This window comes from Callithrix jacchus, chromosome 3 (assembly GCF_049354715.1).
Source record: "Callithrix jacchus isolate 240 chromosome 3, calJac240_pri, whole genome shotgun sequence".
Lineage (NCBI taxonomy): Eukaryota > Metazoa > Chordata > Mammalia > Primates > Cebidae > Callithrix > Callithrix jacchus.
Window position 1 is genome coordinate 124,881,291 of NC_133504.1, and position 26,301 is coordinate 124,907,591.

The 26,301-nt window shown below is 34.8% G+C and overlaps 1 protein-coding gene across 13 annotated transcripts in view; it reads left to right on the forward strand.

Annotated features, from left to right (window-relative positions):
- ANKRD17 (ankyrin repeat domain 17) overlaps positions 1-26,301 on the forward strand; it is a 174,827-nt gene that overhangs the window by 62,573 nt on the left and 85,953 nt on the right. For all 13 annotated transcript variants that reach the window (XM_002745738.7, XM_054253289.2, XM_008993189.5 and 10 more), the window contains exon 2: positions 16,509-16,662. In XM_002745738.7, coding sequence (XP_002745784.3) covers positions 16,509-16,662 — 154 coding nt within the window. The remainder of the gene's footprint in view (positions 1-16,508; positions 16,663-26,301) is intronic.

Consider the following 26,301-nt stretch of genomic DNA (forward strand, 5'->3'; position numbering starts at 1 on the left):
AAGATGTCCTAAATACATGAAAATATATATAGTATCTAGGCTTATGATTCATTTCAGGTTAATTTTTGCATATGGTGGAAGGAGTAGATTAAAGTTCCAAGGAATAGGTTGATAACAAGATGTTTCAGCTGAAATACAGTATACATATACTACAATGTATAGTATATGCATTCTCATGTATTTTTAAAACTCAATACTGTTAAATGTCAGTTTCCCCAAAATGGAATATCAGTGCAATCCCAATAAACATCCCACCAGATCCTGTTCTTTTTTTAATTTACAAGATTTCTAAGATCTATATAGAAAGGCCCTGTAACAACAAACAGTTTTGAAAAACAAGGACTAAATTGGAGAATATCAAGATTTATTACAAAGCTAATCAAAATAATGTGGTACTGATGAAGTGGTAGACACATATATTAATGGATTAGAATAGAGAGTCTAGGGAAGGGAAGATTATTAATACGTTAACCATTGCTTTTGACGCAGATGCCAAGACAATTTAATAGAGAAAATGTAGTCTTCTCAACAAATGATGCTGAAACATTCGTTAACCAGTCTTAGAACTTCAGCCTATTCCTTGGCACCATATGCAAAAATTATCCTGACATTAATCATAGCCTTAATATGAAAGCTAAAACAGTAGAACTTCTAGAAAAGAAGGTAGAAGATTTGTGACTTTGGGTTAGACAGAAGTATTTTATATATGGCAAAAAAACACAAACGTAAAAAAGCCCTAATCATTTGGATTCACTGAAATTAAAACTTTTGTTTTTCAGAAGATACTAAAAAGAAAATGAAAAGACAAACTGCTAGCTTGCAGAAAGTATTTGTAAGCCATATGTCTGATAAAGGACTTATTTGGTATATATTAAGAATTCTCACAACTCAGTAATGAGAAAACTCAATAAAAAGGTGGGTTTTTTGTTTTGTTTTGTTTTTGAGACAAGATTTCGCTCTGTTACTCAGGCTAGAGTGCAGTGTCGCAATCATGGGTCACTGCAGCCTCAACCTCCTGGGCTCAAAGGATCCTCCTGCCTCAGTCCCCTGAATAGCTGGGACCACAGGTGTGCACCAGCACACCTGTGGTCCCAAACATGCCTGGCTAATTTTTGTATTTTTTATAGAGATGGAATTTTGCCATGTTGCCCAGGCTCTTCTGGAGCTCCTGGGCTCAAGTGATCTTGGCCTCTCAAAGTGCTGGGATTGCAGGTGTGAGCCACAGGTACCCAGCCAGGAAAAGGTTTTAACAGATATTTTATTGAAGATTTGCTAATGGCAAATAAACGCAAGATAGAGGTGTTCAATACCAATCATTAGCCATTAGGGAAAAGCAGAGTAAAACTACAAATCGGGGAAAAGCCAGAGGATACCAAATGCTAGTGAGAATGTGTAGCAACTGGAACTTTCATATATTGCAGGTAGAAATGTAAAATGGTATTGTAACTTGTAAAAGTCTGGCAGTATTTTATAAATTTAAAGATAACATTTTTCTGTGACCTGTCCTTCTCTTATGTATTTATCTAAGAGAAGTAAAACCATGCCCACATAGTATATTTAAATGTTTATAAGCTGGTGAATAATGAAACAAATTGTGACACATCCAATATTAAAGTGCTCTTCACCATTAAAAAGGAGTGAAATGATGCATGCTAAAACATGTATGAATCTCACAAGCATTATGTATTTGAGAACAAAGCCACATTCAGAAACCTGTGATTCCATTCAATCTGGAAAGGAAAAAATGAAAGTAAAAGAAAAGTCATGATTATTAGTGGTACGTGTTTGCCTATTAATGGACAAGACAGATTTTTTAGTGTTAAAATATTTTGTATCTTAATCATGATTATATATATTTTTCAAAATGTTTAGATTTGTACCACAAAAATAGAGTAAATTTTACTCTAAAGTATACTTCAATAAACATGATTTTCAAAAAAGTTTATTGTATGCAGAAGGAAAAAGAATAAAGGAAGAGAACATAATATGTTCCTGATTTTACTTATCTTGAGAAAACAAGCAGTTGTTTTAACTAATTTTTAACAATATTTGATTTCGTTGCCAGAACTTTTTTTTCATTTAAAAAGAATGAAGTTGCATATGCATACTTTCAGCTGAGTTACATGTACCAGCAAGTTAATCCTATATATCTGAAAACAATAAAAATTGTTATGCTAGCGCTTTTGGAATTTATTCTAGAAATATGGAAGTGATTAGGTAATTCTTTATATTTTTGTTTGAAAGTTTAAAGACTTTTTTCTTCATTAATTGCTAAAAATCACACAATAGAAAACTGCATTTTTTTTTAAAAGGTAAGCAATATAGAAGGGTATGGAGTAAATAAAAAGGTACAATTCTCTCTTTAATTTTATTCCTTGATTGCCACTGTTAATTACTTGGGTTTATCTTGAAATTTTTTGTGTACATTCTTGCACATATGTATGTTTTATTTTGCTTTTTAAGTTTAACTTAAATAAGTACCTACCATGTTTTTATTTTTATTTTTTGGCTTCTGCTTGCTTTTTTTTCCCCTAATTTAATGTGGAGATAATTCTGCATCAATATTAATGTATTCATTTGGTAAATATTTTTAAGTAGTTAATGTTTAAGGCCCTATTGTAGATGCAGGGGATAGAGCAAGGAACAAAATAGAGTCTTCGTTCAAGTGAACTTATATTCAGGTGAGAGGAAGACAGTAAATTGGGGGTGGGGGAGGGTGGGAAATGTTACTATTAGTACGTTTATGAAGTTAAATAAGGTAGGCAAAAGAGATGAGATGTGATGGGACAAAATGAGCAGCAGATAGTTGTGGTTCAGGCCTTAATGTGTTAATCTGCTTTATTCTTAAGGTAGCTATTGTTCCATATATAATTTATTTAGCCATTGTATTGATGAGCATATAAGTTATTTATAGTCTTTCCTGTTATAATCAATAATGTAATGAATGTTCATATACATAGTTTGTTGCTTGCATGTGCAAGTGTTTTTATCCTAAATTCTTAGAAAGAAAATTGTATTTTTAAATATTGATTTTAGATTCTGCAAAATTACCCTTGAAAACATTGTCAATGGATAAAAATATTTTAATTTGTATTAACTCGATTCCCAGTGAAATTGGACATTTGTGTTTATCTTACTAATTGCCTACTCCATAACATTTTGCCCATTGTGGTGGTCATCTTTTTCTTACTAAAATTTAAGAGTTTCTTTATAATTTTCTTTTTAGTATGTACATTATATTTTGTAATACTTTCTCCTAGCTTGTCAATTCTTTTATTTTATGGTATCTTTGAATTTTTATGCTTATACTGTCCATATTTACATATATAATTTTTTTTTTGGTAGGGGCCTATTTTTTCCAGCCTCATAGCTGTTTTCCCAAAATAGTTTGTTGAGCTATGTCTTTTTCCTACTGACTTGAAATACCACCTTTATCACATTTTATAAGTCCCAAATATATATGTTCTGGATTCAATACTCCAGTGTTTTTGTTATTTTATATTATATTTGACATATGGTAGGGCATCCCTCGCCATTGTGTTTTTCAAAAAATTTTTTTTGGCAGTTCTTGTGTGTTTTTCAGATGAACTTTAGAATAAACATGTCACGTTACATTAAAAATCCCTTTGAGATTTTGATTAGAAGTGCATTGAATTTACAGATTAATTTGGGGAAAATTAACATCTCTACACTATTGAATCTTCCCATCCGGGAACATGGTATGCCTCTCCATTTCTTGAGGTTTTTTTTTTTTTGGTGGTGGTGGTTGCTCTTTAGTAAAGTTTTATGCTTTTTTTTTTTTTTTTCCTGTAGCTCTACTTTTCTTATTAGGTGTATTCCTGGATAACTTTTTGTTTTTGCTGTGAATTACATTTTTTTTCTTCCATTTTACATTTCATTTTCTCATGGGTTATTGCTGATATATAGGAAGGCAATTTATTTTTATGTCGATCTTGCCATTTAGTTTTCATTTGCTTCTCTTGAAGTTTCTAGAAGGATGACTGTATTTTCTGCAAATTATATCATTTTGTCGTTTTCTTTTTCTGTATGTGTTTACACCCTTACAGGGTTTTTAGCTTTTTGTTTGTTTTGAGGGGATTTGTTTTGTTCTTCTGATCTTACTGCATTGGTCACTAGTTTTGATTTGGTTATCTTGTTCCTGATTTAAATGGGATGCTTCTAAGTTTTCAACTTTTACAGTAATATACAGCTTAGATTTGTAATAGAATATTTATTTATTTATTTCTGAGACAAAGTCTCACCCTGTCGCCCAGGCGGGAGTGCAGTGGCGTGTTCTCGTCTCACGGCAACCTCCACCTCCCTGGTCCAAGTGATTCTCCTGCCTCAGCCTCCCTAGAAGCTGGGATTACAGGCTCACACCACAACGCCTGGCTAATTTTTATACTTTTAATAGAGATGGAGTTTTGTCATTTTTGTCAGGCTGTTCTGGCACTCCTGACCTTAGGTGATCCGCCAGCCTTAGCCTCCCAAAGCATGGAGATTACAGATATGAGCCATTGTGCCTGACTACAGAATACTTTGTAAAGAATAAAAGTTTTCTTTTTGGCTTAATAAGTGTTTTTATGAAAATGGATATTGTCTTTAATCATGTACTTCGGTTGAGATGATGTATATTCTTTTTAACCTATAATACCTTAATGAAGTGATTGTATTAATTAATGTTAGTCATAATGTGTTCTGTTTTTAATGTTTATTCAACAGATACTTATTTGGATATTGCATTGTGTCAGGAACTATGTCATACACTGGTGTTAGTCTGAAAGGTTCCTTTTTTTATGAAGAAGAAATAATAAGCAAGTATCCAAGAACAAGATAATTTCAGGCTGTGATAGTATTATGTAGGAAATAATGAAGATGGTGTGGTAGAAAGAGAAGAGAAAACCTCCGTTGATAGTATCATCTGAGAAAGTAAAACATAAGCTAAGACCTGAAGAATGAAAGGACTGGGAAAAGCATTCCAGGCAGCTGAGCACTGTGGCTCACGCCTGTAATGCCAGCACTTTGGGTGACCGAGGGGAGCAGTAGGCAGGAGTAGTGGTGCCTGCCTGTACTGATAGCTGCTCCGGAGGCTGAGGTGAGGGAATTGCTTGAACCCAAGAGGTGGAGGTTGCCATGAGCCAAGATGGCGCCACTGCACTCCAGCAGAGTGAGACTCCCTTTCAAAAAAAAAAAAAATCATTCCAGGCAGGGGAATGTCAGTTGTGTATGTACAGTCAGTCAGTCAATCTGTCTGTCTGTCTAGCTATCATTCTGTCTGTTTATTTATTTGTTTGTTTGTTTATTTTGAGATGGATTTATTTGGAGATGGAGTCTTGCTCTGTCGCTCAGGCTGGAGAACCGTGGCACGATCTCGGCTCACTGCAACCTCAGCCTGCCGGGTTCAAGCAATTTTGCCTCAGCCTCCCAAGTAGCTGGGACTACAGGTATATGCCGCCATGCCTGGCTAAGTTTTTCTATTTTTGTGTGTGCAAGATCTGTGACAGAGAAACAGAAAAAAGAACGAATTCTGTTTCTTAGTGTTCTCTATTATCCCCTCCCTTTAAAAAATTTTTTTTTTTCCGAGACAGAGCCTTGCTTTGTCGCCAGACTGGAGTGCAGTGGCGCAGTCTAGGCCCTCTGCAACCTCCACCTCCCGGGTTCAAGCGATTCTCCTACCTCAGCATCCCCCGTAGCTGGGACTAAAGGGCGTGTGACACTACACATAGCTAATTTTTCTATTTTTAGTAGAGACGGGGTTTCAGACCATCTCTTGACCTGGTGATCCACCCGCCTTGGCCTCCCAAAGTGCTGGTATTACAGGTGTGAGCCACTGCTCCCGGCCTATTATCTCTATTTTTTGTAGTTATCATATGATACTCTATACTACTACTGAATTTAATGTGCTATTTGGACCCCGTCCCCCGCCAATTTAGGTTCTTTAATAGGGCTATTTATAATGAGCTGGAGAGATTTTCCATGTGTTTCTGGGCCTTGTAAATAAAAAAGTAGTGCTTCATTCCTTAAATGTTATAATATTGCTATGTAATTTTGATAGAAGTTACCTCTAAATTCATTTGGGTTTAGGCGCCGTTTTGAAGGGTTAGACCTATCTATAATTAATATGTCTTGAGTGGACATATTCTACATAGGTTTTCAACCATTTCTTGAGTTAATATTGATTATTCCTCTTTATAGAAAATTATCTTTTTTTTAAGAATTTTAGATTTATTGATTCATACTCAATTTTCTAACTTTAATAACTTCTTATATTTTTCTTTGTCTCTCATTTTTCATAATCATTCTTGCTAAAGGCTTGTCTCCTCTTTCTAAACTTGACCCAAGAAACTGTTTTTGGTTTTATTAAACTTTTATCTCTTCTCAATTTCCTCATTTCTGTTTTTTTTTGTTATAAATTATTTGATACATTTTGATTTGTATTCTATTTTGAAGATTTTCATTTGAAATCTTTGGTTCTAATGAATTTAACACATTTCAGGCTCTACATTTTTCTTTTTTTTTCTTTTTTTTTTTGTTTTAGACAGAGGCTCACTCTGTTGCCCAGGCTGGAGTGCAGTGGCTCAATCTTGTTCACTGCAACCTCCACCTCCTGGGTTCAAGCGATTCTTCTGCCTCAGCCTCCCCAGTAGCTGGGACTATAGGTGCCATGCCTGGCTAATTTTTGTGATTTTGATAGAGACGGAGTTTCACCATATTGGACAGTCTGGTCTCGAACTCCTGACCTCGTGATCCGCCTGCCTCAGCTTTTCAAAGTGTTGAGATTACAGGCCTGAGCCACTGTGACAGGCCTACATTTTTATTTAAAGATGGTTATGGCTAAATCCCATATGAAGTAATATGCTCATAATTTTAATTTTCATTTCCTCTGTTTTCTCAGAGTTAATAGTAGGCTTTTATTCCTTTTCTTTTTAAAATTTCAAGTAGTGTTGTCATTTTATAGCTAAGTTTTAGTTTCTTTCAGCTTTATGGACCAGTACTGTGCCCTTGTATAATTTCTTCATTTTGAAATTGGTTGAGATTCTGTTTTGTTTAAGATTCTCTGTGATATACCAAGTTCTAGTTCACTATGAAATACAAGTATTACAATTATTTAATTCTATTTTTAAATCCTTTTATCCTGCCTCTGGAAAAATGGTCTTCCATGAAACTGGTCTTTGGTGTCAAAAAGGTTGGGGAGCACTGCCCTGGAACATAGGCCTTTGACATTATTTCATTTGAATCCTGGCTTTCATATTTTTAAAATCATCGGAAGTCTTTGTGATATGTTTATGTTATGTACTTCTGTTAATGGTGTAGGGTGTCCATGTTCTTGGCACCTGGAACAAAGAATTGGACAAAACGCATGGACAAAGCAAGGAAGGAATGACGAGATTTATTGAAAATGAAAGTATACTCCACAGTGTGGGAGCAGGCCCAAACATTGGTCTCAAAGGCCTCCTTACAGAATTTTTGGGAATTTAAGTACCCTCTAGAGGATTCCTTTGGTTATTTCAGTACACCCTATGTAAATGGAAAGGATGAATTAAAGTTAAAACGTCATTTACTGCATATACCCTATTGAGAGAATATTTCCTGTTATAGCTGAAATGTGAATTGGCCTTATGGGCCATACCTCCAAACCCTATTTTCCTGTCTCACTTCCACTTTTATAACTTTAATGAATTATATATTAACAGTTACCTGAAATGTTACAGATATGTTGTATTATACTGGTTTCTTTTCTAGCTGCTTAGTCTTGTGATTCCAAGGCTGTTCTTTCTTGCATCCATTTTTCTTCTTGAAATAATATTTTCTCTAAATTCAGAAGATGTTTGTGGCTTTTAATTTTCATTGTGTTTACATTAATTTTCATTGTGTTTACATACCTAAAAAAATTCATTCTACAGTTTGGAATTTTACTTTCAAAATAATTGTACATCAGAACTTTTAATTGCACAGATATCTTCTAGCATCTAGTGCTGTATTTAGGAAGTCTGATATCAATTTGACTCCTTACAGCTCCCCACCACTACAGTACTGGAAGTTTTCTAAACTTTGTATCCTTAGAAGTTTGAATCTAACCAGACTTATGACTACAGGTTTTGTCGCGTATACTTGTATGTGTGTATCTGTGTGTGTTGTAAAGCCATCTTATAAGAATATTTATACTCTGTGGCTGCTTTTATGATAATTGATAAATGATAATTCCTGGAGCCGGCTAAATTCATAATTGAATTGCATCCTACTCTTGATAAATCGTTTTGGGAGAATTTTTGACAAGCTCATAACTTTAATTCTGTTACAGAAAAATCCACTTAGAAACTCTAGATTTGAGAATTCCATAGAACTTTGTCTTATTTGAAACATTCATAATTTGTCCACTTTGTAAAGTTTATAATTTATGTTAAAAGTTTTGTATTGAATTTTTAGTAATGTCATACTCAATTGTTGCAGGCAAATAAGCATTTTGAAGCATAAGAAAAAAGTCATGTTTTATGTAAGTGCTATGGAACGAAGTTATCTTAACTATTATATCATTGATTCCTAGATTATAGTAGCTGCCTAACTAATGTTTGTTTGATAGATGAGTATGAATGAAAAAATGTAGGAATAAATCATTTTTTTTTCTGTACATGGACTTTTGGAAAGGTAAATTATCTTTAATGTGGTTCACTTTAGGTTTATTTACTGTAATTTAAGAATACCATAATGAATCATTGACCATTCTTTTTACAAGAAAGACTATTTCTTTAAGCAGGTTTTTATTTTCTTTCAACCTTTTAAACTTCAGTCTTATACTTGGATTAGTGTTCTGTGATATTACGAAAGATTTTGTCTTTGTATAGAAAAAATACTACAATTGTAATAATTTTGAAATTATTTACTCCGTTAAGAATTGTGATATTTATACCCTTATTTAAGACTATAAAAAATACAGACAGAAGGAATTATTTCTGGGTCATGTGCAAAATAGAATAAGTTGTGATGACTTTACAATTATGAATATTTCTTATTTCTTATGTGTAATAAGTCTGCTTATCAGTGTTCAAAGAACTTATGAGCAGATAACCATATTTTTCCAGACTTATTTGAGAGATATGTTAGGCAATTAAGAATTTATTCAGTCACTGTCATAAAATGATCATAAACTTGTTTCTTAATTTTTATATTCACTTTTTTATGCTGTTTTTAAAATGTTTTCATATGCAAAACATTTCATAAGGAATAATAACAAAATTAAGAAACTCTTGTCTTCAATTATGTTCACATAGTCTGCGCTTTGAATATCACTAAATACATTATATATATGAGTTATATAATTCATCCCATAATGATGGCCCTAAGTCATTTCTAATGAACCTTTATTTTTTGTAGCTAAAGTGGTATTAATTATGGATTTATGTCTGTAAACCCATTTTATGTTACTGAAATGTCTAAATTGATCCTAAAAATCGAGCACACTAAAAGTAAAATTTAGAAAAAATATAAAATCTTTTTGGAGGGATTTTTCAACATTGACTGGATTTATTAAGAGATCTTAAACTTTTAAATATGATAAATTTTGGACTGAAGATAATTTCTTTTCCTGAAGTAAGTGTGGGGATTATTTGTTTTAAAGTGCTTTTATAATATAATCAAGATCGAGAACACCTATTTTGAAATGTAGATTACTGGTTTAAAATTCAGATTACCAGCTTTTGAGATTCAGTGATAAAGAGACAGGGTATTTTCCAGAACAACAAAAACAATAATAATGTTTCTTATTTATGACTGTTTTTTTTTTCTTCTGGAAAACATCAGATGTGGGATGGGGTTAGTATTGAATATAAAGCAGTCTAAACTTGGGATTGCCAGCATTTTACTTTTATAAAGTATGTTTATCCTTAGAGACTGACCCTTTTTTCCATCTTCACCTCACATAATGCATTTGATGTACTTAAGTATGTATGTTCCTAATTGATTGTTTTGTCTCTGGTGTCACATTTATCTAAAACTATAGGTTACATGGTCCCTAATTATCTTCCTTTTACTGGTTATTTGCCTTAATGCTTAAATCCTTCAGTAACTTACAATATAACTTCTGAACAAAGCACAGTATTGAAAGGCACCATCTTCCTGAAGCATCATTGCTTTTAGCACTTGAATTCATGATTGTTTTCTCATTTCTCTGTACAATCATTCTATTAGTATCTGTTTAGTACTTCTTTCAAACTTGTTTGATAGTTAGTTACTTTTACATAGAATTGCCTTTCTCTATTGTATATTTATGAAAGGTATTGATTATAACAAAATCATTTTTGTATTTTTATAATCCAATGAGTAGCCTGCTGCTTTGCAGTCAGTATGTAATTTGTAGATATTTGTTTAGTTGAATGGAGTTTGTATGTGTGGTATCCAGTTAATTAAAATATACGAATTTTCTTACCCTTTGGAATAAATACCAGTTTATTAAACTACAGAATGAACCATTCTTCTCTCCTATGGCAGTGATATTTCTGTTTTGAGGAGTAGTTTGAAATGTAATGCTAATGATCACAGTTGGTCCGAATGATCCCGCATTACCAGATTTCTTCATAACTTTGTGTTTTGAATGTAGAAGGATATAAATTACCATTAATGACAAGCAAATTCATTCAGCTCTAGCCATTGTTAAAAGACCTTGGTTTTCATTATTATTTTTATTAAGTCAGGCTTACTTTGGGGAGAAAGTGAAAAAGAATTTTAATTATCTTAGAAATCTAAGTAATAATACTGTTAAATAATAGTTTTTCTGTTAAAATAAAAGCAACCTCCATAGTGAAATATCATCACCTTTTAGTCTTTAAAAATTAAAAGGGCTTAACTTGCATAAAAGTATAGAGACTTGTATAATAAAACCTCTATAGGCCAGGTACATTGAGTCACACCTGTAATCCCAGAGCTTTGGGAATCCAAGGCGGACAGATCACTTGAGGTGAGGAGTTTGAGACCAGCCTGGCCAATATGGCGAAAACTCATCTGTACGAAAATATACAAAACTTAGGTGGACATGATGGCATGTGCCTGTAATTCCAGCTACTCCAGAGGCTGAGGTGGGAGAAGGAGGCTGAGGTGGGAGAGTCACTTGAACCCAGGAAGCAGAGGTTGCAGTGAACTAAGATTCTGTCACTACACTCCACCCTGGGTGACCAGGGTGAGACCCTGTCTCAAAAAACAAAACAAGACAAAACAAAAAAACCCTCTACGTATCTATGTCTCAGGTGCAACATTTTCAAGAATTTGCCATGCAGCTTTGTTTTCTTTAAGTATTTGATGACAAATTTCCAACAATATTTCTACATACTTTAGTATACATGTCTGCAAAATAAGGATATTTTCTTACATAGCTGGAGTCATTTCTTTATATTATCTAATACTTAGTTTGTATTCAGATTTCTTGTCTCAAAAATACTGTTTTTACATTTGTCCTCTTTGAATATAATTTGAAGTAAGACCTATTATGTTGCCGGTTATATATTTCAAGCCTCTTTAATTTTGAACGGTTCTTACTCTATTCGAAAAAGATTTTTCTGCTTACTTGAAGAAAATGGTCAGTTTAGCTGTAAAATGTTCCAAATTTTAGATTTGTCTTTTTGGCTTATATTCAACACAGTGATTCTCAACCTCTTTCTCCTTCATGATTTTTGTTGTTGTTGTTTTTTTCTCTTGTAAGGGAACATTTAGCAATGACTGGAGACATTTTTGGTTGTCACAACCTGAAGGAGTGTTGCTACTGCCATTTAGTGAGTATAGGCCGGGGTTGCTGCTTAACATCCTGAATTACACAAGACAACCCCCAGCAACAAAGAATTACCTGATCTAAAATTTTAATAGTGCTTTTACGTTGCAGAACGTTGATTTATCTTGTTCCTATATTTGCCTTACTACTAATTTCTGTTTGCTGAAAGTTATTTACAGTTCTAAAAGTCCTGTCAGATTATTGTTTATTGCGAGGGTGGGGGACAAGATTTCTTTATAGGAGATGCTGTGTATTTTATGTTGCAAAAATTGGGAGTATATTAGATTTGATTGTCTACTTTTAGTAAATTAAACAATGGGTTCAGGTTGTTAATGGCCTGATCCTTAAATGCCGATTTTAAAGTCAGCTTTCCCAGAACATTGTGAAAGTTCAACCCCTTATTATTCCAGCATCGAATTTCCTAGTGGAAAGTATATTGAACTAGTTAATTGGATAACTGGTCTTTTGGCGCTAGATATTTAAAAATCTGCTATTTAAATAAAGGTCCTTGTGTTTGTTTTTTTTGTCTGTAACATTGAATTGAACCTGGTGATTTCTAAGCCTCTTGCATTTTGATGGTTCTTTATGCATAAACATCATTTTATAAAAGATCCAGCTGGTCAAAACAACACATTCAAACCACTTTAAATATAACTTTTCAAAAAGGTCAATTGTAATTTTGATAGTTTTTTGCTCCCTTGAGAATATATTTAGTAAGGACATTTCTTTGTCTTCTCTCTTCATGGAAGTTATTTATATATTTCATTTAAATAAAATATTTTCAAATACTTAAAAAAATTTTTTTGTTTTTACATTTTATTCATTTTTTTTGAAATGGAGTCTCGCTCTGTCACCCAGGTTGGAGTGCAGTGGCTCGATATTGGCTCACTGCAACCTCCGCCTCCCAGGTTCAATTGATTCTCTTGCCTCAGCCTTCTGAGTAGCTGGGATTACAGGTGCGCACCAGCATGCCTGACTAATTTTTGTATTTTAAGTAGAGACAGGATTTCACCATGTTGGCCAGGCTGGTCTTGAACTCCCAACCTCAGGTGATCCACCCGCCTCAGTCTCCCAAAGTGCTGGGATTACAGGCATGAGCCACTGGACCTGACTCAAATACTTACTTGAATTTCTTATTTGGACCATTTTTAATGTTTGTTTTGTACCAAAAGTTGGTTGTGATTCAAAATGTTTTTTTTTTTCTGTAGAATAATATAATAAAAATGAGGTCAGTTTCAGAGGGAAAATTCATTTTAGTTTTTAATCTGAACTGTCTCAGCTGGGGACTTGATATGATAGAGACATGTATGCCCAAAATTTAATAAAGGAATACTTACTTTTGTATGTTTACAATATTACATCTCTTTATGTCAGTCTTTCTTCACTTGTCTTGTAACACAAGCCTTTTCCAGTTGGAAAGAGAGGAACTGGCATTAAAGTAGGAAATTCTTTTTCCTCCCTGTACTTTTATACCTTTTTCTTTCTCATTACCTTATGCACTTTCTACCCTGTATTATGGTTCATTTTTACACACACACATTAAAGAAATAAGTTCCTATATAGCAAGGCTGGTATCACACTTTTCTGTATCTCCCATAGTATTAAACAGTATTTTTTACACATTGAATGTTTGCAATAAATGTGTGTGTGTAATAAATCAATGAAGTTAGCATTTACACCACCTGCTACCTAATGTAAGATTCTGTGTCTCCTCTAAGATCTATAAAAGTATACCTTTAGATGTATTTATTGTGATTACCCCCTCCCTCTTTCTCCAGATACACTAGAGCCTTTTAGAATCTGAAAAGGAAGAATCCCAAAATCATCCGGTAAATTTCACCTTCATTACAGATTCTTATTTATTCAGTAGTCACTTGAGTCCTGACAGTGAGTTAGGCACACTCTGGTTGCTGGGTGTACATGACTAAACCAAAAAAAGTATTTGTTTTTAGAGAGCTTAGAAAGACTCTCTATATAATATTCGTGTGTGATAAATCTGTGAAAAAAATTAGAATCGATACATGGCTGAGAGAGAGAGACTTGGTTAGGTCACACAGGTAGCAGCTAAAGCAATTCTGGTACCTAGGCCTTCAGATCTTAGTAGTGTCCTTGAAATAGCTCCTTCTTCATTAATCATAAATGAGTGATGCAGAGGAAATAATAAATATCCATTCCTGTTCTTTTCTATCATCTTCATAACCCTTCCTCTCTATAAGAATTTCATAGTCATTTGAGTTTACCGTTTTTTAAATTACCAAATTTTGCATATAATAAGAATAGTGGGCCTAAGAATAACATAAGAACTTTTGTGGAGAAGTTTAAAGTCAGTAAGAAAGTAAATGTTTCTGTATTTAGTATGTCTCATTAAGGGATGGAAATGCAATTTTCTTAGTAAATTTTCACCAGGCTAGTTATGATACACTGCGGCAAAGGGGACTTTGTGTAAGACAGTCACTTCTGATTGAAATTTGATACCTTCTATTTTCCAACTTCTAACCTGTCTTTTCCTGCAGTAAAACCCTGTGTTTCTGTCATACAGAAATTTTATACTTGCCAGACCATATACCTTCTTTCTCTCCTCTTATACAAATTATTTATTTTGGTCAAAATTATTTATATTATTCTTTATGCATGCAATGTCTCCTTTGAACATCTTTAGCACCTCTGATCTCTACCTTTGATTTATCAGTTAACCATATACTGCTCTTTGAGGTTTTTACTTTCTAAAATATTCGTTTAAAACATTGCGTTATGGTATTTCATGTGTTCATTTTACCTATTTGTTTTCATAAATTTATTTTGTCTATTTTCTTTTGTCTTCTCATTAAATTGAAATAATTGTAAATATTTTAACAAATTTCAGAGATTAGAAAATTTCATTAGGAAACAGCCTTTTCTTTAGAAAGACTCATCTTCTGGACTTTGGTTTGACAATAGGAAAACATATTTTTACTGCTATAATTTTGAATTATATTTACTTGCTTACTATGCACAAAAATTCACTTCCTAAAATATAGTACTTTAGTCAGCCTTTAAGATTCTTGCTTTCTCATACTTTTGCTACCTTTAAAATTATCCAGGCCTGGTGGTACATGTTTATTTGTGTATAAAATATTTGAAATCTCAAATGTTATTTTATGTTACTACTTTAGTTTAATGTAACTTTGGAGAGAAACTTATATTATTTCTTCCCAGATTTAACATTTAATATTAAATGTTTTAATTAGAGCGGTATTCCTGGTTACTTGATAGTTGCCTTTTCAAGATGGAACAGTATTGTTTCTGAGGTTATGATCATTGAGGATTTATTCCTTGAGTTGTCTTTTTTATTATTGACCTTTGGGATACTAGGCATGAGCATGAGTGTATTCCAGTCTGTTAGATAATTTTACATCTATTTTAGTTATTGCAGTGTTAGTAGTACCTTAGATTTGTGAAATAAATTAACTCTGATCATATTAAATAGCTATATTTCATATCATAATTATCAATTTTTATCAGTAAGAAGAAAAGAATATGTTTTAGTACCTGATTATAAGTAACACTATGATACCGGATAGCAAAATAAAACTTTACCCCTGTCTTAGGAGTTTGTTATTTTATAATTCTTTAGTTTTCTTATAATTGAATCTGCTATACTTATATCAGTGTTTCTTAACATAGTAAATAGACCCTTAAAAGTCCCAGAGACCATTTCAAGGTGTCCATGAGGTCAAAACTATTTTTATCATAATACTGAAACGTTACTTGACTTTTTTACTATGTTGACATTTACAATGATGGTACAAAAACAGTGGTGAGTAAAACTTCTGGACCTGGAGGCCATGGAACCAAACTGTGCTAATATGATTGTATTCTTCACTGCCACATGCTTGAAGTTAAAATAAAATGAAATGCTAGTTTAACTTTAAGAATGTCCTTGATGAAGTGATAAAATTACTAATTTTATGAAAGCTCCGCTTTTGAATGCATGTTCTTTCAATATTAGTGTGTGTAACAAAAGCACTTCTGCTGCATACAAAACGTATGGTGTTGTATGGAGGAAAAATAACAATGCTATTTTTTTTAGATGTGAGGCAAGTTAGCCTTTTTTCCCCAATGAAATGTCATTTTTACTGTAAAGTACAACTGAAAAATTACAGTTATCAAACCTGGATATTTGGCAAATACTCCTAAAAGTGTTTTAAGTGAGTCTGTCACTTTAAGGAAGACAACAATACTTATTGCCAATGATAAAGTTAAGCTTTCGAGCACAAATTAGAATTTTGGAACTTGTTTGCCTAGGCTTGACAGCTTTCCAGTACTTAAGGACTTTTTTGATGAAATCAGTGGTGATATTAATGGATGTGATTTTTGTTTTTGATATTGGATATTTGATACTTAATACTTCGTTAGGTCCTGAAAGCAAAACATTTAAAAATTGCTGATTTAGTTAGTTTTCACTACATAAGCATTATACTCATAACCCTACATATACCTAATAACCAAATTAAAATAGAAAAGAATATTAGTAAGGAAAATTAGACTTCATATGAATAATAAAGTTTTGAATTCTTCAACAAGTATAATTGCCTTTAGTTAAGCAACAGGCTTATCTATGTTATGTTGAACTTTTTAGGGCTGCATTGTATTTACCATTGATAATTATGTTAACATATTTTTTCCCTCCCCTGCTTTCTTTTTATTTTTTTCCTCTCTTTTCCTTTCGCTGTTCATTTCTCCCTTCTTCCCTCTTTTTGCATTTGTTTTATAGGTGGAGTCTTTCATTTTGGATCAGGATGATCTGGAAAATCCAATGCTGGAAACAGCTTCCAAGTTGCTCTTATCAGGTACTGCTGATGGTGCAGACCTCAGGACAGTAGATCCAGAAACACAGGCTAGACTGGAAGCTTTACTAGAAGCTGCAGGTATGTACTATACATAGTAACAAGATCACCTTAAAGTTTGCACATCAATGTAATAAAAGCTCTTGTTGTTACAAGTGAATGATACTGGGTATTTAGAATGATAGTATTCATTAAGGTTAATTGATTAGTTTCTAGAGAATTACTGGAACATTTTACTAAAGCATATTATAATTTTCATTACCAGAATAAAATCCACATGGTATAGTTGACCTTATAGATAGAGATTTTTTTTTTCATTTGAGTTTGATTATTTGTCAATTCTGTATTTGTGAATTTGCCTACTTGTAAAAATGCATTTTAACTTCAAAATCAGTGCTAGCAGTTCTTCATAGGCATGTATAAAGCAGTGAAAAATTTGAATCACCTTACGTGCATGCTCCCAGCAGAAGTTGAACAAAGTGATGCTCTACATTGTTGTTTCAGCTCTCCTAATATAAATAAGTGTCCTTTTGAAGCCTATTTAATGCCAAGTTTTTCACATTTTTATGATATTTTTGTTGGTGTTAATTTAATTTTTTATTTTTGTGGGTACATAGTAGGTGTAAGTATTTATGGGATATGTGAGACATTTTGATACAGGCATACAATGCATAATAATCACATCAGGGTAAAAGGGCTATCCATAACCTCAAGCATATATCCTTTGTGTTACAAACAACCCAATTACATTCTTATAGTTATTTTTAAATGTACAATTAAATTATTTTTGACAATAGCCACCTTGTGCTAGCACATACTAGGTCTTATTTATTTTTCTAACCATTTTTTTTTTTTGTAGTCATTAACCATCCCCACTTCCCTGCCCCCAATGCCCCAACTACCCTCCCCAGCCTCTGGTAATCATCCTTCTACTCTCTATCTTGGCTATTGTGAATAGTGCTGCAATTAACATGGGAATGCAGATACCTCTTCAATATACTGATTTCTTTATTTTGGGTATACACTTAGGAATGGGATTGTTGCATCATATGGTAGCTCTATTTTTAGATTTGGGAGGGACCTCAAACGGTTCTCCATATTGGTTGTATTAATTTACATTCTCACCAATAGTGTATGAGGGTTCCCTTTTCTCCACATCCTCTCCACCATTTGTCATTGCCTGTCTTTTGGATAAAAATAATTTTAACTGTTGTGAAATGATAGTTCATTGTAGTTTTGATTTGCATTTTTCTGATGATCAAAGATGTTGATACCTTTTCATATGTTTCTTTGCCATTTATATGTCTTTTGAGAAATGTCAGTTCAAATCTTTTGCCCATTTTTGGATCAGATTATTAGATTTTTTTTCCTATTGTTTGAGCTCCTTATATATTCTGGTTATTAATTCATAGTCAGTTGAGTAGTTTCCAAATATTTTCATCTGTTCTTTGTTAATTGTTTCCTTTGCTGTACAGAAGCTTTTTAACTTGATGTGATCCCACTTGTCCATATTTGCCTTGGGAGCCCTTGCTTTTATGGGCTTATTCAAGAAATCTTTTCCTAGTCTAATGTCCTGGAAAGTTTCCCCAATGTTTTCTTTTAGTAGTTTCATCATAGAGGTCTTATGTTTAAGTCTTGAATCCATTTTGATTCTATTTTTGTATATGATGAGAGATTGGGGATCTAGTTTTATTCTTTTGCATGTGGATATCCAGCTTTTCCAGCACCATTTATTGAAGAGACTGTCTTTTCTCCACTGGATGTTCTTGGGAACTTTGTCAAAAATGAGTTTGCTATAGATGTATGGATTTATTTCTGGGTTTTCTATTATATTCTAGTGGTCTATATGTGTACTTTTATCCCACAAGCATGCCATTTTGATGACTGTAACTGTAGTATAATTTGAAATCTGGTAATGTGCTTCTTTCTAGTCTTGTTCTTTTTGCTCAGGATACCTTTGGCTGTTCTGGATCTTTTGAGGTTCCATGAAAATTTCAGGATTGTGATACGGCTTGGCTTTGTGTCCCCACCCAAATCTCACCTTGAATTGTAATCCCCATTATCCCCTTGTGTCAAGGGAGGAGTCCAGTGGGAGGTTAGATTATGGGGACAGTTTCCCCCATGCTGTTCTTGTAATAGTGAATGAGTTCTCATGAGATCTAATGGTTTGATAAGGAGCTCTTCCTCCTTCACTCCTCACAGTTCTCTCTCCTGCTGCCATATTTACAAGGTTCTTGAATCCTCTTTGCCTACTGCCATGATTGTAAGTTTCCTTAAGCCTCCCCAGCCATGTGGAACTGTGAGTCAATTAAACATCTATTCTTTATAAATTAACCAGTCTTTGAGTATTTATTTATAGCAGTGTGAAAACAAACTAATATAGATTGCTTTTTCTATTTCTGTGTAGAATGTCATTAGTATTTTGATAGGAATTGTACTGAATCTGTAGGTTGCTTTGGCTAGTATGTACATTTTAATGATATTGATGCTTCCAACCCATGAACATGGAATATTTTTCCATTTTTTGTGTGTTCTCTTCAATTTTTGTATCAGTGTTTTATAGTTTCCGTTGTAGAGATATTTCACTTCTTTGATTAAGTTAATTCCTAGGTATTTTATTTGTAGCTATTGAAAATGGCATTACATTCTTGATTTGTTTTTCAGATTGCTGGTTCTTGGAATATAGATATGGTACTGAATTTTGTATGTTGATTTGTTTCCTGCAATTTTACTGAATTTATCAGTTTTAATAGTTTTTTTTGGTGAAACCTTTAGGTTTTTCCAAATATAAGATTATATTATCTGCAAGTTAGGATAATTTGAGTTCTTCCTTTCTAATCTGTTTGTCTGTCATTTCTTTCTCTTGTCTGATTGCTCTGGCTAGGACTTCCAGTACTTTGTTGAATAGAAGTAGTGAAGCTGGGCATCCTTATCTTGTTCCAGTTCTCAGGGGGAATGCTTTCAACTTTTTTCCATTCTGTATAATGTTAGCTGTTGGTTTGTCATAGACAGCTTTTATTACCTTGAGATATGTCCCTTCTATGCCAGTTTTACTAAAGGTTTTAATCATAAAGGGATGCTGGATTTTATCAAATGCTTTTTCTGCATCATTGAGATGATTATATGATTGTTTTTAATTCCCTTTATGTAATATATCACATTTATTGACTTGCAGGTTTTAAACCGTCCCTGCATTCCTGGTATGAAACTCTCTTGATCAAGGTATATTATCTTTTTGCTATGCTGTTGGATTCTGTTAACTAGTATTTTCTTAAGGATTTTTGCATCTATGTTCATCAGGGATATTGGTCTGTAGTATTCTTTTTCTTTTCTTTTTTCCTTAGGGATATTGGTCTGTAGTTTTTCTTTCATTCATTCATTCATTCTTTCATTCGTTTGATATTAGAGTGATACTGGCTTCATAGAATGATTTAGGGAGGATTCCCATTTGCCCCCTGGGTTCTGCTGAAGAAAGTTTGTGCCCAGATGAAATTATTACAGAATTCATTTGGAAGCTTTTTTCACCCTATGACCCCTCCCTAATTCTGCTGGCTGCCTTCCCTGAGGTCACCTATCAGATGCAGTCAGGGATGGCATCCCTGGGCTCAAGCTGGAGACTGGGAGTGCCTACAAGACTCTTCCTACTGCTGCTTCTACCTTTATATGTTATGTAGCTCCCTATATTCATTTTAGTTATAGGTGAGGTTAAATCCTTCTCTTGTGATCTGGATTTTCAGATTCCTGGACATGTGTGTTTGGAGACAGGTTTTTCCCCCCTTTCATACTTTGGGAATTCACAGTTTTTTTATTGTTTCGTGGAATTTGCAGCAGTGTGCCACTTCTTTCAAATAATCTGTGAATTATTTTGGTTTTTTTGTTAACATTCCTGCCACGTTTCTTAGAACCAGAGTTTGTGGTGTGAGTCTCCACATGCTATTCTGCCCATCCAAGTGGGACCTGCACATTATCCCTGTATCCTCTCTGCCATCTTTCTAAGTCCATTTTTTTGTTGATTTTCTGGGTGAAAGATCTGTCTAATGCTGAAAGTGGAATGTTAAAGTCTACAGCTATTTTTATCTTGGGGATCTGTCTTTCCCTTTAGCTCTAGTATTTACTTTATATAGCTGCTTAGTGCTCCAATGTTGGGTGCATATATATTTAAAATTGTTATATACTTTTGCTTAGTGGACCCCTTTTTGATTATATAATGATCTTCTTTGTCTTTTGTATTTTTGTGTTGAAATCTATTTTGTGTAATGTTAAGTATAGCTTTTTTTGCTCTTTTTTGGTTTCCAGTGGCATGGAATATTTTTTTCAATCACTTTATTTTCACTCTGTGTGTATCTTAATAGGTAAAGTATGTTTCTTGTAGGCAACAAGTCATTGGATCTTATTTTTTATCCATTCAGCGTCTGTATGTTTTTTGATTACAGTCCTTTAAGTCCATTATGTTCAATGTTGTTTTTGATAAGTAAGGACTTATTCCTGTCATTTGTTATTTGTTTTCTGGTTGTTTTATAGTGTTATCTTCCTTCTTCTCTTCCTGCCTTTTAATGAAAGTGATTTTCTCTGGTGGTATGTTTTAATTTCTTCGTTTTTATTTTTTTGTATCCATTGTATGTTTTTTGATTTGAGGTTACCCTGAGGCTTGCAAATACTGTCTTATAACTCATTATTTTAAGCTGATAACAACCTGACACTGCTTCCATAAACAAATTTAACAAGCTAAAAGAAAACCAATGACTCTACCTTAAGTTTATCCCCCTGCTTTTTAACTTTTCTTGTGCTGCATATGTCTTGAAAAGTTGTCATAGTTATTATTTTAGATTGGTTAATCTTTTAGTGTTTCTAATTAAGATTTGTTAACACACCACAGTTACAGTTTTATAATATTCTGTGTACTTAATATTATCAGTGAGTTTTGTAACCTTCAGATGATTTCTTATTGTTCATTAACATACTTTTCTTTCTGATTGAAGAAATCTCTTTAGTGTTTCTTGTAGGACAGAGGTGGCGATGATGAAATCTTTCAGCTTTTGTTTGTCTGGGAAAGTTCCTCTTTCTCCTTCATGTTTAAGAGATGTATTTGCCAGATGTACTATTGTAGGATAAATTTTTTTGCCTTCAGCACTTAAAATGTGTCATGCCACTCTCCCCTAAGCTATAAGGTTTCCACTGAAGTCTGCTGCTAGACATATTGGAGCCCCATTATATGTTATTTGTGTCTTCTCTTTCTGCTTTTAGGATCCTCACCTCCTTTATCTTTGGAAGTTTGATTTTTAAGTGCCTAAATCTACTTGGTGTTCTATAACCTTTGTGTACTTAAATATTGATATCTTTCTACAGGTTTGGGAAGTTCTCTGTTAGTAACCCTTCACTATACCTATAAACTTTCTGCTCTTATCTCTTTCTTTATCTCCTTTATAAGGCCAGTAACTCTTAGATTTGCCATTTTGAGACTGTTTTCCAGATCTTGTAGGCATGCTTCATTATATTTTATTCTTTTCTTTTTTTGTCTCCTTTGACTATGTATTTTCAAATAGCCTGTCTACAAGCTCACTAATTCTTTCTTCTGCTTGATGAATTCTCCTATTAAGAGACTCTTGATGAGGGCCGGGCGCAGTGGCTCACGCCTATAATCCCAGCACTTTGGGAGGCCAAGGTGGGTGGATCACGAGGTCAAGAGATTGAGACCATCCTGGTCAACATGGTGAAACCCCATCTCTACTAAAAATACAAAAATTAGTTGGGCATGGTGGCACGCGCCTGTAGTCCCAGCTACTCGGGAGGCTGAGGCAGGAGAATTGCTTGAACCCAGGAGGCGGAGGTTGCGGTGAGCTGAGATCGGCCACTGCACTCCAGCCTAATGCCTGGCAACAGAGTGAGACTGTCTCAAAAAAAAAAAAAAAAAAAAAAAGAGACTGATGCATTCTTTAGTATGTCAGTTGCATTTTTTAGCTCCAGTATTTCTGCTTGATTCTTTTCAGTTATTTCAATCTCTTTGTTAAATTTATGTGATAGAATTCTGAATTCCTTCTCTGTGTTATCCTTAATTTCTTTGAGTATCCTCAGTATAGCTATTCTGACTTCTTTTTCTGAAAGGTCACATCTTTGTTTTTCCAGAATTGCTCCCTCATGCCTTGTATAGTTCATTTGTTGAAGTCATGTTTTCCTTGATGGTCGTGGTTCTTGCGGATGTTTGTTGGTATCTGAGCCTTGAAGAATTAGGTATTTATTAGAGTCTTCGTAGTCTGTGCTTGTTTGTACCTATCCTTCTTTGGAAGGCTTGCTAAGTATTTAGAGGGACTTGGGTGTTGTGATCTAAGCCATGTCTGCATTAGGGAGAACCCCAATTTCAGTATAGCTGTGATTTTTATGGAGTCATAGAGGTACCACCTTGATGGTTTTATGTAAGATCTAGAAGAATTATCTGGATTACCAAGTAGAAACTATTGTTCTCTTCCCTTTCTACTAAACAAATAGAGTCTCTCTCTCTTTCTCTCTCTCTCTCTCTCTTTTCTGAGCCACCTGGAACTGGGGCTGGTGTGACATAAGTATGCCTGTGGCCACCACACTGGGACTGTGCTTAGCAAGACTTGAAGCCAGCAGAGCACTGGGTCTCACTCAGTGCCCATTGTGACTGCTACCTGACTACCACCTATGTTTGCCCAAGGCCCTAGGGCTTTACAGTCAGCAGGTAGCAAAGCCAGCCAGACTTGTTTTTTCCCTTCAGGGTAGCGAGTTCCCCTAGGCCCTGAGCTTGTCCAGAGTTGCCATCTGGGAGCCAGGGATGAGATCAAAAACTTTAGAAATCTACCTGATATTCTATTGTACTGTGTGTTAGCTGGCACTCAAGCCACGATATACAGTCCTTCCCACTCTTCCCCTTTCCACAAGTAGAAGAGTCTCAGCCCATGGCCACCACCACCAGAGGCCACAGGGAGTGCTGGCAGGCTACTGCCAATATGTAGTTAAGGCCCAAGGACTCTTCAGTCAGCTTGTGTTGAAAGCTGCCAGGCCTGAGATTCACCCTTCAGAACAGTGGGCCCCCTCTCTCCCAGAACAGCTTCAGAAATGTCATCTAAGTGCCAAGCCTTGGAATAGGGGAGTCTGAGAGTCTGTTTTCTGCTCAGCACCCCCAGCCCCGCCCAGTTTTGGCCAAGCTGGTACCTAATGTGCAAGACAAAGTCCCCTTCTCCTCTGCTTTTCTCAAGCAGAAGGAGTCTCTCACTGTAGCCATAGCTGCGAATGTGCTGGTTCCCACCTGCAGCCCACACATCGCAGAGTCTCAACCGAGGCATGTGGCATACGACTTGGGTATCACCGCTGGTTCCTCAGGACCCAAAGGCTCTTTAGTCAGTAGGTGATGGATCCTTCCAGGGGTGGATTTCTTTCTTTAAGGGAGCAGGTTCCCTTCTGGCACAGGGTGTGTGTGGAAAGGTTGTCCAGGAGCTAGGGCTTGAAATGGGGGCTTCACGAATCTGACTGGTGCCCTATCCTCCTATGACTAAACTTGTATCCAAGATGTGAGACCAAGTTGTCTCTGCTCTTTTCTATCCTCAAGCAGAGGGAAGGGGTCTCCTTTGGAGCCTTAAGATGTGCTGCGTGAGGTTGGGAAAGGGGTGACTCAAGCACTCCATTAGCCGCCCAAGTGGTGGCTCAGAAAGTTGCCTGCTCCCCATAACCCGACCAGGGACTTCAAGCCCATCTTGGCACTAGGAGTTGCCTAGGAATTGCAGTCCTGTGGCTTAGACTGCCCTTCAACTTCCCTTAATGCCACAGAGCACTCCAGCCTGTGGGGCACTGCTAGGGGATGGGGGCTAGGGGGGCATTGGCTATTCACAACTGTCTTTTCTACCCTCTTTAATGTCTATTTCAGCAATATGAAGCCAAAACCAGGCACTGTGTGTGCTCACCTGATTTGGGGTTTGTATGAAGATGTCCACTTTGTGTAGATAGTTTCCAAACTTGGGGAGGGGTTGGGAGATCACTGGAGCCCTCTCTTCAGCTGTCTTGCTCCATCCATCTTAGTGATTTCACTGGTTAAAATGGTGTAGCATAGTGCTGTCTAGTGTTCCTAAGTGTGAGAATGCTGTGATGTGCCTTATGGAAAAAACATGTTTTAGGTTCAGGCATGAGTTTTACTGCTGTTGGCTGTGAGTTCAATGTTAACAAATCAACAACATATATTAAATAAGTTATAGTTTACATCATGGAATACCATGCAGCCATAAAAAAAGAATAAAATCATGTCCTTTGCAGTAACATGGATAGAGCTGGAGCCCATTATCCTATGTGAATTAATGCAGGAATAAAAAAGCCAAATGCCATCTTATTACTTTTAAGTGGGAGCTGAACAGTGAGTATATGGACACTAAGGAGGAAACAGCAGACACCAGGGCCTACTTGAGAGTGAGAGGAAGGTGAAGATTGAAAAGTTGCTTATTAGGTACTATTTTCATTATCTCGGTGATGAAATAATCTGTACCCTGAACCCCTAAATGTGCAATTTACCCACGTAACCAACTTGCATGTATACCCGCTGTACCTAAAATAAAAGTTGGAAGGACACACACACAAAAGGTATATTTAAACAGAAATACACATAAAACGAAGTTATGTGTATTAATGACAATGCTGTGGCCAGGGGTTGGCAGTAACATAACACTGTATTTCTCCCAGGAGCAGTGGTTGAGTGTAGTATTTGCTAATTCAGTGTTTCTAGCAACTTAACAAAACATAACTACTATGAATAAGAGAATTGATGATATATAATTTCCCCCACTTGTTTGTTATAGACTATAGGTTGAAACCTCTTATGTGAATCATCATGATATATTCATAAAGTGGATCATTTATATTATTCCCATATGAACACTGATTTAGTTAGGAATTATATATGTACACAATCACAGATTTAGCACTGTACATCATATAAGGTGATGATAATGAAATCTCTATAATCATTTTGAAGACATAAAATTTCTTAGATTCTCTAAAGTAGACTTAATACACTATGAACACTAATTGTTCATGGTTTAAGAACCCCAGTTCACTACCTATTCTACATGCAGTGCATGTAAACTGCTGCTTTATAGCATAAAACTGACCTAATACGGTTCAATAATCCTTTCAGTAAACATCTTATAACACAATATTTAAATATTTGAAGAACTTATGGTTAAACTTGATTTCCATCCAAGGTAAAATTCTAGAGTGGATTATTGAAAGGATCTTAACCAAATAGATTGAAAACATAGTAAGGGCATGTCTATAATCCTGTATTGGAGTATAGAAAACTATTTGTACGGAAGAGTAGAGACCTAATTTAGCATTTTCCAGTAATTTGATGTTGCTCTAGAAGTTTATGAGAGAGAAATGAGGATTATGAAATTATTTAAAAACATATCTCAGAGGAGCAGGGAATGTTTCTCCTGAAGACAAGAAAATGCAGGTTGAATATAGTATCTTCAGATGCTTAAAAGACTGTCATAGATTTGTTTTCTGTGGCCCCAAGAGGCACAGCAGGATTCCAAGATGTTACATGGAAGTAGATTTTACCTGAAAGCTAATTTTTGGAGATAAAGTACCTTTTCATATGATGTAAATAGTTGCTTCATTTTTCTAAGTTATACAATTATTTCTGTTTTTTCTATTTTCTTTATGGTAGCTGACAAGGTAGTCTTCCCCCTACTTCCCTTTCTTTCTTTCTCCACCTCT